The sequence below is a fragment of the Fundulus heteroclitus genome, chromosome 8, assembly GCF_011125445.2.
Source record: "Fundulus heteroclitus isolate FHET01 chromosome 8, MU-UCD_Fhet_4.1, whole genome shotgun sequence".
In the NCBI taxonomy this organism is placed as follows: Eukaryota; Metazoa; Chordata; class Actinopteri; order Cyprinodontiformes; family Fundulidae; genus Fundulus; species Fundulus heteroclitus.
The window spans coordinates 26,880,662-26,894,078 of NC_046368.1; the positions used below are offsets into that span (position 1 = coordinate 26,880,662).

The 13,417-nt window shown below is 41.2% G+C and overlaps 1 protein-coding gene across 2 annotated transcripts; it reads right to left on the bottom strand.

Annotated features, from left to right (window-relative positions):
* Positions 1–1,209: 1,209 nt before the first annotated feature.
* On the bottom strand, positions 1,210–11,831 carry LOC118563964 (uncharacterized protein C2orf42 homolog). 2 transcript variants are annotated; one of them, XM_036140480.1, is made up of 9 exons: positions 11,695–11,831; positions 8,845–9,912; positions 7,331–7,435; positions 7,050–7,163; positions 6,724–6,828; positions 3,978–4,085; positions 3,283–3,383; positions 2,456–2,618; positions 1,210–2,345 (listed from the first exon to the last, which is right to left on the bottom strand). In XM_036140480.1, exons 2-9 carry the CDS (start codon positions 9,860–9,862, stop codon positions 2,137–2,139), a joined length of 1,923 nt encoding a protein of 640 aa, XP_035996373.1. In that variant the 5' UTR covers positions 9,863–9,912; positions 11,695–11,831; the 3' UTR covers positions 1,210–2,136. The 2 variants fall into 2 exon arrangements, with proteins under 2 accessions (XP_035996373.1, XP_035996374.1); XM_036140481.1 differs by lacking the exon at positions 7,050–7,163.
* Between the last annotated feature and the right edge of the window lie 1,586 nt (positions 11,832–13,417).

Below are 13,417 nucleotides of genomic sequence, written 5' to 3' on the forward strand. Positions count from 1 at the left end.
GGTATTAACTTGTAATCTTAATTAATTCATGAACATTTGGGCACATTTTGGAAGCATGTGATGTTTTCAGTGATATAGCACACAGTCTGTGCACCCCGGCTGTTTTGGGATGTCCAGAAGGGAGGGGGGGGGGGGGGGGGGGGGAGAAGAAGAAGAAAAATAAATAAATTGAGCCAATTCCCACCACATTGAAACAAAGTTATTTAATCAGTTTTCTATTCTGTAATTACGTATTTCTAAATATTGCAAAGAGATCATTTCAAGCTATATTAGTCACCTCTTGTATGGTCAGGTCTCTGCTTCAGTTTAGCTGTTGCTCAGCCCTGTTGTTGGAGGAGCAGCCATCTGCTGCCATCTGCTGGCGAAAAACCGTCACTACCTCTGAATCATTGATTGAAATATTTTCATACCGTAAATAATTGTCTTTTTATGTAAATAAAGGAATAAGCTTGTATTTATAACAAATATATATATATATATATATATATATATTTTTTTTTTTTTTTTTTTTTTTTAAAAGCTGTTATAGTTCAATGAAACAAGACAGTCTTTTTATTTTATACATGTACAGAAGAAAGGGCTGGTGTTTTAATTTAACTATTCTGCAAATGTATTGGATTACAAAAAGCTTCCAAATATATTTTAAATATTGCAAAAATCATTTCAAATTATGTATAAATGTATTTATTCATTTAAAAGTCAATGTATTTCTTGTTAATTTCTAGTTAGTTTTTTTCTTTTTCACACATTTAAAAGAAGATCTGTTCTTTAATTTAAAAAGGCAATGTATTTTGGTATGTATAACAATACAGCTAATCTGTTAGGTTTCTTTACATTTCTTTATTAATATAATTTGTTAATTTATATATTTTAAATCAATAACTGTGTTCAGCGCTTATTTTATTTCTGTCCATTTTTGAGCTAGTGTTTTATATGGAAAACATGCTTGTGGAGATACATATTAACAAAATAAAACGTGTGCAGATAAATATATTCAGAAGAAAATCTAACTATTTACATTTAAGTGTAGTATTGGCTTTAAGTTAATAAGTGCATTATTAAGTTAAAAATACTAAATTGAAGACTAGACTTAAAATCTTTTTGCACATTTCTGCCACCGGCCTTGAATTAATATCAGCTCAGCCATTTGTAGTTTTACTATGCATTATAACGGTGTAAAGTGTTGAAATAATCATCCCGACACAAACATTTTGAAATAAATTATTTATTTTGCTAGAAAAAAATACATTAATCCTTTTAAATTGCTTTGCTTAGTTTAATCAGTTTAACTGAGTATAAACCAGAGCAGTGAAATTAAATATTTTGTTTTACCTGCTAACATAGAGAGATCTCAAATGTGTCACCATGATGTACCAAATGAGACAATGTTAAATCATTTCAAAACTTTTTCCACCTATGATTTGACAGATTCTGACTATTAAACTGAAATACAAACAAATCTGTAGAATAAAAAAAAAACTTGGTCTCCTCAGTTTTCACACCCATGAGTTAAATACTTCCCTTAATGCAGCTTTTGAGCTAGTGTGCACATTTATTCTTTTTCCCCACACGTGGATAAACAGATCCACAGCGCTACAGCATTATGGCTCGGCGTCTGCGTTACAAAACCTGGAAGAGTCTCCAAAATGAAACCTGGCCAGGCAGGCTCACCTGAGCCCAACAGCAGACCTGGAGGAGCTGCTGGAACTCCCGGTAAGTTCTGGTTACGTTCTCCGTGTGACAACAGACAGGACTGACTAAAATAGTTCAAATCACTGGTGGAAGAGTGGGTCGTAAATCTGAAGGAGCCAAGTTTACCAAGTGGAAAAAGTTTTAAAATCTAAATATTTGAATGTTTTGACATTTAAGGCAAAAAAATAAATAAATAAACTTTAGATTTTGTACCTTTTTTTCCCCTTAGAAAGGCATTCTGCAATTGTGAGAAAAGTACTTATCAACCCCGGACTACTGCCCTGGGACACAGAGCTTCAACCACTGCTTGGCAGTTCATTCTCCACACTTTGCATATAATTAAAGAGAAACAGGGATTCGTGTGCAGCTCCCATGTTGCATTTTTCAGTACATGACTATTACAGTTTCAGTGGCAGGAACAACCACAAGAAGAATCTCAGCAGCCTATGAGACTTTGCTCTGAGAACAGTCGGACTTTCGGCGACCTTTCTTCTCCGCCCCGCCCGCTCTCTCCTGGCTCTCTGATTGGCCGCTCTGCTGGTGGCCGAACTCAAAGCTGATCCTGAGCTCTCCCATCTGGCAGCGGGGCAGGGCGTCAGGAATCCACTCGATCACGAAGGGACTGGACTCCTTCTGATCCCCAGAGCTTGGTCCTGGTGGAACACAAAACAAGTGGTAGAGCAAGAACAACAACAAAGCAAGCAGACCAAGAACTCTTTCTCTCTCTGGGGGCTTTAAAAAGAAAAGAAGGAAAGTCACATACCGACTTTGAGGAAAGTGCGGTGCTCCATCGGTCGTATGGCCTGTTGACGGTCCATCCTGTATCCGGCTAATGATTCTGGATCAGATGTCGGCTCGGGGGGGTGAAAGCGGGAGTAGGAGCCGTCCAGATTCTTCACAAAACTCTGAGTGACCTCCAACGGCAGCTGGTGGACAAAGCATTTGATCTTAGGGCGGTCAGTGGAAAAATGATTCCTACCTAGCAGGCCAGAGCCTTCAAGCTGCAGCTCCAGAGCCACATGTGGCTCCTTGGGCTCTCCGCTGTGGCTTTTTTTTTTTTACAACTTTGGCCAAATCGCAAAAGAACTGAGCAATGTTTTAAAATGTAAAGGTCATAAAAACTGCTTTATTTTAGCATTTAGCACTTTTTCCATGGACTTTTAATGCAATACATGCCTAGCGTTTCTGCAAAGACTGACACAAATAGTGTAACGAATATCCTTTTTTTAATGAAGTACTTTTTAGTTGCAAAATAAATTTATCTTCAGACAAAAATTAAGTTGTGGTTATTTGATTTAAAACTCAAAAATGTCCTGCAGTAGATATTATAAAAATAGGCAGATTTCTTTCATGTTGTTTTTATGTCTCTAAACATATTTACATTATTTAGCGTGGTGACTTCCTCCTGGTCCCGCAGTGTGCCGCCATGGCCGTGCAGCGCGGCTTTTAAGATCTAATTTTTGCGTTTAAGCACCGAAAACGCGACCTATGATTTAACCGAAACACTCTGGATAATTTCGTACACAATCTGTTTTCTATAAGGCTCCAGAAAGGGTTTCCGTCCTCCTCTAGCAAAACACGAACATTTACCTGTGTAGTGTCGAAAATGTGTTTGACGTGCAGCAGATTGGTGATGTGCCAGGTGTACTTGGAGAACGAGCCCAGGGGAAGTCCATCGTTCCTCACAAATGCTGGGCAGACCGAACCAGAGGAAGAGAAACGTGTTCACACAGGTTAAGCTTTTAACTTTAAGCCTGACCTTTTTTTTTTTTTTCAGCAAGTATCTGAAATCTCCAGCACCTTACACATCTACAGCCTCAACATTTAACCAGTTCTTCTTTGCTAAACAGCTCAGGCTAAGCTCATTTGGAGAGTCGGTGGTCTTGCCACGGATTCTCAACTGGATTTAGGTCTGGTCTTTGACTAGGCCATTTCTCCTGCACAGAAAAGTGGGTATAGAAAATGGATGGATGGACCAGAACAGACACCGATTGACACCCCTTCCACTCCTGAACTGACCTGATAAATACTCCACAAGTTTATCTGACCAGATACCACACTCGCATTTAAAAAGTGTTGATTTTATTTATTTTTTTGGAGCGGTGCATTAAAATGTGGTAATATATGGCATGAAATCCAATTAAAATTATTTACATTTTGCTGTTGTGTGACAAGATGTAAGCAAGTGCAATGGATATGAATGTTTTTCTAAAGCTCTGCGAGGAAAACATGCATCACCTTTACGTAGGGCATTTCTGTTTTAGCAGGACCTAAGAGACGCTCACCTGTTGTGAGGTTAGGCAGCCGTCTCTTCTTCGACCCCAGCGACAGACGCTGCTGCAGGACGTTGAAGAACTCCTGGGGGATGTGGTAGACCAACGGCTGGGGTTTTCCTGACATCGAGAAACAAATTCATTTTTTTTAAAAAGTAACCAAATCTCTGCTTAATTACCACATTTGATGAAAGCTTCACCTCTCACATTATTCGTGAACAAGATCATTAGGATTCTACATAGTTTTAAAAGTAAAAGTTGGAGATTTTCTTATTCTAGATAGATCATTTAGGTACCACAGATCAATTCTAGGTATTAAAATCCAAGTTTCAGAATAAAATGTTTTGCCGTTATGAAAAATAAAAAGCTTAAATGAGCTGTTCCCCATTACCTGTTTGTTTACACTGCCCTCTAGTGGGTAAATAAGTTAACTACACTGGACTAAACCAGAAACAAAATGCAGTCAGAGGTCTTATTAAATTTGAACATTGATACCAACAGTTATTTCTAATTCATTTGCAAAGCCTTGATTAGACATAAAGTAGTCATAAAGAAATTAATTAAACCAAAATTCTAATTATCTGGAAACAAGAAAATAATCATTGTGGTATATGTCAGCTTAGAGATGACAAAAGCCCCCGTGTACTTCATTGGGATTTTATGTGACCGATCAGCACAAAGAAGCACGACATTGTGAGGTGGAAGCAAATTATAACACGTGGTTAACAAGGATCAACACAACTCTCCTGTGATAATTTAACCCCAGCATCCATCCAGCAGTTCTGTGAAGGCCTCAGAGGTCTCTTAGAGAACATTAGAGACCAGACACTGGCTCTGACTATGGAAAGTGCCTTGAGATGACATGTTTCATGAATTGGCGCTACATAAATAAAACGTAATTGAACTGAATTGAATAGACAGCATCATGAAGACCAGAGAACACAGCAGATGGGTCAGGACTCAGGGGCTAAGATGCCCATGATAACTCTAGGGCAGCTGCAGAGATCCACTGCTAAGGTGGAAAAATCTGTGGACAGAACAACAATTAGGGCTCCCTACAAATCATGGTGTTTAAAGAAAAAAGAAAAACATTTAAAAAGAGTAAAGTCATGTTAGTGTTAGTGTGTTTTCACACTGGTGTACCAACTAGTGGTGCACTAAGTGAATTACAAGCGACCTCGCTGTTAAGCCCGTAATAACTACTACAGAAGCTGTGGAGGACAGTGTCAACATGTCCTCCATGTATTATCTACTGCTCATAGCCAATAGCTACGGTCAGCGTGTAAAAATGGTATTTTGAGCTCGTTTCTGAACGTGCAGTCGCTTATTTGGCACTAAAAAGCGACTATAAATTTGAGTTTATAGTCGTTAATGTGTAAAAAGAGACCTGGTCTCGCTGCGCACCACAGACAGAGCTCTGATATCCCTCCACCTCCCTCCCACATGCTCCCTGAAGGGGAGACAAAAACGAGCCGTCTCAGCTGGGAGGACAGAGTAGTTGCTGGACCACACTGCCAAAAATAAACTTCCCTGTTATATTGAATTAACTTCCCTGTCCAGCAGAAAGCCTGCAACCTCTGCATCCGTTTTAAATCCCCACTCCCTCATGAATTATCTCCACCTGGTAATAATAGCAGTTGTAGACTCTTGTTTTATCCCGGTTATTACTTCTTTTTCCTTTCTTGGTTACTTTCTCTTCCCTCTTGCTGGGCAAATAGTATGTATGGTCCTCCATTTTAACAGAAAATGGCAAATAGAATGAGCTACAGTCGTCTTTGCTTGTTTTCTGCTCCTCCTCCACCGACAGCACATCTTCATATAGGAGACAGATAGGAAACACGTATGGCTGACAAGTTTGTCTCCTTTCAGCAATTGAAATCAGAAATAGCGACGCAACATGGCGCCTCCCAGTGAGGTACGTCGGCACCTATGTATTTATAAACTACTAATTCCAAGTTATGAGAACACTTTCATTTTTGATTTGATGTTATTAGACTTTATACTTCCACGTGGAAGAACTTGCTCTGGTCAGACGAGACCATGATTTTAAGTTTCTCGCACTACATTCAAAATGCTAATTGTGGAATAAAACTAAAACTGCACGTCATCCTGAACACAGCAATCCTACAGGGAAACATGGTGATGGGCATCGTTGTCATGGGCATCCTGGGGGGAATGCTTAGTCCAGCAGGGACGTGGAAGCTGGTCAGAGTCGATGGGGAGATGTTAGAAGTTACAAAGTACTTGGGAGACTGAGGTGGGGGTTCACCTTCCAGCAAGACACCCACCTTTAAAAAATACAGCCAGAGCTACAATGGAGTATTTTGTATCAAAGAATATTATCAGAACAGTCAATTAAAACCCAGATTTGAGTCCAACTGAGCGATTATGGCCAATATTGCAAATTATAGACGCTCTTCATCCAGCCTGGCTGAGATAGAGCTCTTTTGCAAAGTAGAATGAGGCAAAAAATTCACTCTCAAGATGGTCAAAAGTGGTAAAGATGTACACTTAAAAGTACCAGACCACACTTTTCAGACTATTAGTTGTAAAAACTAAAAAGAAACATAAAAAAAGTTCCTTCTAGTTCACAAAAACACAAAGAGATACACTGAGTTTTGTGGTTATAATGTGATCAGACGTAACAAAATTCAAGGGGTATGAATACATAACCCATATGAATACATAGAGCATGCCCTGCAACACAGGTGCCATCAATGCATCGCTAATTACGAAAAGACGTCAATGCTGGTGTTACCATCGAACTGGTAGTGCATTGTCTGATGGATCCTCTCCGTCACGCTGGCTAGCCACGCCTGGAAGCCCATGGTCACAGTGCGCTCATCCACAACCTGAGCACTGCCTGAGGAGAACGCACACAGATCACAAGACTCAGCCCGTCAGTCCCCATTAAAACGCCCGAGCAGGTTTCATCAGCTTCCAGTTACATTTCAAATGAGCTGGCCAGTCTTTTTTGGCTCGCTCACCAGGATTAGTGGAGGGAATTAAATGGATGAAATGGTAAAGATTGACACAGACAGGCAGCAGGAAAATGAAGAGACTCAGAGGTTAGACAGACAGCACCTGCAGCCTTCAGCCCACCAGCACCAGCCGCTTTCCTCTGACCGGCTTTCCTCGGGCCAGAGGCCGGCACTCCTTCTTTCCCCGCCGCCGCCGCCGCCGCACAGGGAGGGGCCACTGAGCGCAGCGTCGCAGTGACATGGAGTTGAGAAACAGAACAGGTCGGGAAACAGTAAAGCACAGAAAGAGAAGGCGGGACAGTGGAGGGTTCAGAGCGACATTAATAAGGGCTCAGTGCGTTATGAGAGATGATTCAGGAAGTGTTATGAAAAAAAAAAAACCACCAGAGGCAGCTTCATCCAAACGCTGCTTCTTCACTTTATGCTGCGAGTTGTTGGCTTCGGCCGTCTGCTGCAGAGGTTTCCCACTGGCAGCGTTCTGCTGCACGCCTGGGGAGAAAAAACAGCAACACTTTAAAATGAGCTGTAATTCCTTCTGCATTTATCTCTGGATCCTTTACATTTTTGGGAGAATGCAATGTTGACTGTTCGTGGCAAAGCCTGGTAAAGATATATAAAGAGGGCTTCAAAATAAACTCAATTCTTATTGTAGCAGGGTAACCTCACACTGAAAACGGGGACAGTTGGACTTTTGATTGAAGTCTGACTATTGCTGGATGAGAAATATTCCATATTTTACAGTTTCGCTGATTGGCGTTTAAGCACCTTCATTAAGACCAACAGAAATGATGCATTTCTAAAATTGTGTCTTTTTATACTCTTTAAATAAGTGAGATTACAAGAGATTATGATAACTAGTGATCCATAACTACCTGTTTCCCTGAAGTGTAAATATTACAGGACAAATAAAATCCTCTAGTTGTGTTTAATTATCTGTATCTTCCATAAATCTTGAAACTACTTCAAATTTATCATCTTTTTTTTGGGCTAATTAAATCAGCTCTATTGTAAAAGATATAAAACTTAGATTATGATTATATCATTAATGTAATCAAATCCTGCACTACATCTGGACTTTAAGTATAATTCAATAAAAAAAATAGTTTGTGCATTTTTTATACATTTTTCTGTGTTAGGGTAAAATATTAAAGGAGTTTCAGTGCCTTGTATGATGACTACCTCAGACCAAGTTTTAAAGTAAACAACGGTCCCATCTAATACTCAGATCTTCTGCTCCCTTTCCCCTTTGAACAGACAGACTGCTGTTCACTGATTGGCCGAGGAGAAACGACAAGGATTTTGCAGAGAACAGTGCAACTAAAGAGTGACAACATTAATATTAAGCACCACTATGAACAAAAGTGGGTCAAACCGAAATATAATTTTCACTATTTACAAACCATGAACCACGCCTTATGGAAACAAAAGAAAAGAAAAAGAAACGTCAGCTTTTTATACACATGCTGTATTTAATAACCTAAGTCGGATCCGTGGATTTAGCAAGCCTTTCTCTCATTTTATATACACTGAAAGCACTTAAGTTTCCTCTCTAAAGAAGGTTTGGCTCAAAATGTTCCCCGCTGCTGATCGAACCACGGTGTGGGGGAGGAAATTATTCTCACCAAGCTGTAAGAACAATTTCACAGTGGACAAAGGTCCACGGTTTCACTATTAATATTTGCCTTTATAGTCCCACAGAGGGGAAATTTATCACAGTGTTTAACAGATTTCTTTAGAGAACAGTGTGCTGACACCGCCCCCCGACTTAAAAAAATATGCTCAAATTAAAGGTTTGACTTTTTAAGACTCACTGTGAGATTGCGCCACCGCACAAAAAAATAGTTCTAAGGCTCCTTACACACGTAAACGGGTGTGGGGAGCGCCGTAGATAACCGTACCGCTTGAGGTGTGGCTGATGAAAGCTGCAAACTCTGCGGCCAGCTTTTCGTTGCTCGAGAAGGCACACACGCAGGCGTAGAAGTGCAGGCAGGGCTGGGAAGCTGCCGCGCTCGGAGGTGGGAGCGAGCCCACCGATGCGGCAGGTTTGATTCTCCCCGCGCTGACCTGGCAGCTACAGTGGAAGACGGCGCTCCTGTCGCTCTTTGGGGAGTCCACCTTAGCCACGGTCAGGTGAAGCAGGCCCAGTGGGTGCTGCGAGTCCGTGTGGCACTTCACCACCAGGGTGTCTTTAGAAACCCGCTGCACCAGAGGCCCGGGGGACTCTGTGGCCAGCCTCCACAGCTGCTCCCTGGCATGGAGGGAAGCCTGCAAGGCCTCCAGGACGGAGCTCTTGAAGGTGAGCGGCGTGGCGCGGCTCCGGCAGTCGATGGCCTGCTTGATGTGGATGCAGAGGCTGGGCTCGGCGGACGCTGGATCGGGCTTGCTGGGCCTCTCGCCCTGCCTGCAGGAGGGCAGGAAGCAGCGGCCTAGGTTGATGCGGGTGAGCAGGGTGGCTCCGTCTGCGGTCGCTATGGCCGTGTCCGTGGGGACCAGCTCCACGAAGCCCCACTGTGTGGCTCTTCTCCCTCGGTGGCACACTGAGAACACCTGCACGCCTTCTCCCGCTTCCTGCTCCTTCCCACAGCTCTCCTCCTCGCTGTCAGTGATCACCCTGACCACCTCCACCGCGTCCTTCCTGCTGCTTTTGGTGCGCGCCGACGCATCCCTGAGGGTCACGCCGCAGGCTAGGTTCTTGCAGCTTAGCCCGCGGGTCCCGTTGTAGATGCCACACTGGGGGCATTTGCGAATGCCCCGCAGGGTCGCCTTCCCCAGGTTGGAGAGAAAGGCGGGAGTCGCGGCTGTGGGCTTTCTGCTTTCTCGCTGCTTTACGGCAAAGCCGGACCGGCCGGTGGGAGCCTGAGGGGAGGCGGATGAGACGGCGCCTGACGGGGAGGGCGCGGTCACTCCGCTCTCCATTTTGGGGTTTTGCAACAAAAACTTCTGCGGGACATTTAAACGAGTCAAGCCTTGAAAACGAGAAAGAAACGTTTTAATGTCAAGACAACAGGAAAACGAGTCCATAATGTTGCAGTAGTCTGTTGCACATGAAAGCTACGAGACACAAATCAAGCTAACCTTAGCTAGTCCGTCACCCAGAGGACAAAATAGTCCCTGTTCACTTTATTTCGCTAAAAATCTGTATTTCGTTGAAGATAAAGTCAACTCTCCGCCCCATGCACACAAGCTTCTGATGACATCACAAAAGGCATAAGGCGGGCTGAATTTGTATTGTTCTTTGTTTTGCTTTCTACGCATCCATTGTTTTTAATCAAATTCTCCTTTTAAAAAAAAGTTTACTTGTAATTCTAGTTGCACAATCCATCAACTCACAACCACCATCACAATATCAATCTGTTGATATTGCAGCTGCAAAGGACAGCTTCAATACAATATAGGACACCCACACAATCCTGTCAAAATTCCAGATTTTTGTGACATGAAAACTCAAAAACAAAAATGTATGACTTCCGTTTTTCCACCTCTTAATGTGTCGTATTTATATGTCCCTTACGACTGAACTGAAAGGAAACAAACCTGTTAGAGGGGAGCAGATGAACCACTTTGGAAGCTCCATTAAACTGCTTCTAATTTTATGCTGACCACTAAAATCCCTCTGCATCCTTAGCTTTCTAGGAGAAAGGTTTTGGGTTCAAAACCGACTGACTTTCAGAGCTGTTCACGACTTCATCTCTTTTGAAAATAAACAATCCGTCCCCATCTGAAGAAAACAAACTCTAGAGAAGGATTCTGGTCTTCTTTGGTGATGTTCAGCGTTGCTGTTATTTGGTGCCAAACGTACCTTTAGGAATCGTGACTAATTGGTAAAGTTGATTCATTTTGTCCAACAAAAGTTCAGGTGACCAACAACCAGTAACTTGTTGGAAATCCCTGCAGCTTAGTGTTTTTAACAATTATGGAACAAGGTCCAGTTTTTGGTGTTCTTTTTTGTGACTGACGAAGAAAGATACATTGTAACTGTACGTTTGGCCATTATGTAGACCTATTGTATTCTCTAGTTGTAGCAACACGTTTGAGCTGTATACACGATAAATCACATGGTTCACGAAGGGGACCAGACGGTTGCAAATAGGGTTGGACGATATGCCCAAAACTTATATCACGATATATTTCATTATTTCGGTCGATACGATATAATTACGATACCGGTATAAACAAAATAAAAGCCTCAGAAAGACTGCAAAGAATGCCCACAGCAGATGCCTGTACAAACTTGACAATTACTCCTCCAACATAACATCTTGGAAATATTTGCTTTAAAAAATAAAACATGATAATTAAAAAAAAAACTAGCTTTTGTCATAGTATGAGAGCTTGGTAGAGTCGTGCTTCAGAATATGAATAAGAAAAATCCATCTTCTGTCTATTAATTTAAGCTGATCAACTCCATTCTGGTACCTCTTGTGATGTCATCAATCCAAGCAAACATAAAGCACAATGAAGTTTTATTAATTGTGCATTTTAAAAACTTTTAATCAAAACATTTTTGTATTATACTGCTGGAATACTTTAGCACCCAGCAGCGTTTTCAATGGCACTGTACACTTAGTGGAGAAAATAAAACAACACAGCTGCTTATCTTTAATACTAAAACGACAGTAATCTTCCTTCAGTTCAAATGTTTCCAAGTGCACCAAGCATGTCATGTGTAAAAATGCTACTCGACCCCTTTCGTAACTATGCACTCTATAGCTCTATGAATATTTTTTAGAAACAAATGTTCAAACTACCTCTAATCCGCCTCTGTTTGGTCAAATTCGGTTTCACTCTGGCCTCCTAAACCCTCTCGACCGTCGCCATTCCTCCTTACATCCAGACACCCGCATTGCGCCTGTAACGGACCTCCCCATTGGACAGTGGATATCACGTGGGAGAACAGGCAGGGGGCGTGCGCTTCGGGAGCGTGGCATCATGGTATATGTAGTTGATTTCAACTGCGAGGCGGATGCCCGAGGAGTCAGAGTTTTCAGGCAGTTTTTTTTTATCCTTAATAATTTTTTTTATTTATTTTTTCTGATCGTGTCGTTCATGAACAGTTTCGTCATGAGTCATCCCCATTCAGTTTAGTTGAGCTTGCGTTATAGTTGGCCGCAAAGGCATCTCCACATTAATTTATTCACCTGATTATTCAGTTAGAGTTAGAGTTAGACTTAAGACAGTTGTGTCTTAGACCTAGACACAAATGACAGTTGTTTTTATATCTCAATCATGACTAACACTATTCTAGAGAGCTGGTCCAATATCTAAAAATATGCTGCAGAAACTTTATAGCCACACATGAAAGAAATTCTGCTATGGTATAATTAAAGTAACATATGTTAAACTTGAAATTGTGCACAGCCAACTCCACACTTTTTTCTTTTTTAAACAAAATGTAAGCCCAATTAGGGAAAATATTTAGCTAACCAGTTTCTGCTTTACTTAAAGAAGAATGGAAAGGAACAGTTTTGTCAAACTAATGCTCTTGACTAACTGATCAACAGCGACTTTAATCTTGTCCGAAAAAGTAGCCATTTATGCAGTTGGGCTTGTTTAACAACCACAGGTTCTTGGCACCTTGCAGTCATAGAATCGGCCATTTACTCCACTGTATAATAAAGTACTCTAGAGAAAGTGTCCCAATTGGGGCCCGGGAGTCTTTATCTCATTTAATAAAATCAGTTATATACAGCAAGTGTTTTCAAAGAAACAGTGACCCAAATCCTGTTTTTAATGCTGAAAATAGACAAAAAAAATATTTTTATTGATTGAGAGGGTCATGCAGTTGGCAAAACTATTTCCAAATTGGGTGACGAGTTTTTATTGAGGCAAACACGCAAAATGCTTTTTAAGCTTTGACCTACAATGATTTATGCGTCCCTTTACAACAGAAAATCTCACTTGTTTGATAAAAATTTTGCATGATCAAATTATGTGGAGCAGGTAAACAAAATAAAATAATCCCAATACAAATTTTGGGGTAATTAAATTTTGTTTTTTTTTTGCCCCTCGTATAGTTTTGACTTGACAATTTTGGCCCATGCGACAAAAGGTTTGGACGCCCCTGCTCTAGAGTCAAAAGGGAGCTCGTCTGTTGACAGCATGAAGCTGGCAAATCTGAGTTAATGAAGGCAATGAAGAAATTATGCAGAAAATCCATGAGAACTTTAAGCTAATTCAAACTATTTCTGATCTCAGCGGCTCTGTAACATACTGAATTACAGCTTTTGTGCACTGAATTGACAAGGATATGGTAGAACCTTTCACTTGAGCTTAGATTTGCATAAATTTTATGTCCGATATCTTCTTCCCATCTGTATCCACTTGCATCTGACGGGCATAAACATCTGTGAAAGCATCCTTTATATAGCCCCACATCTTGAAGTTCAACTGTCCAAATAGCCACAGCCATGGTTTGACAGAGATGCTTCAGTTTAATAAAACTGGATGGCTGAGCAGGAGAAGCGAGTTCAC

Coding starts and splice junctions, on each gene's coding strand:
- LOC118563964 (XM_036140480.1), bottom strand. CDS start 9,862: ATGGAGAGCGGAGTGACCGCGCCCTCCCCGTCAGGCGCCGTCTCATCC. Junction 6,829..7,049: donor TGGTGGGCTGAAGGCTGCAG/GTGCTGTCTGTC, acceptor CGTTCTCCTCAG/GCAGTGCTCAGGTTGTGGAT. Junction 2,346..2,455: donor CCGCACTTTCCTCAAAGTCG/GTATGTGACTTT, acceptor GTGTTCCACCAG/GACCAAGCTCTGGGGATCAG.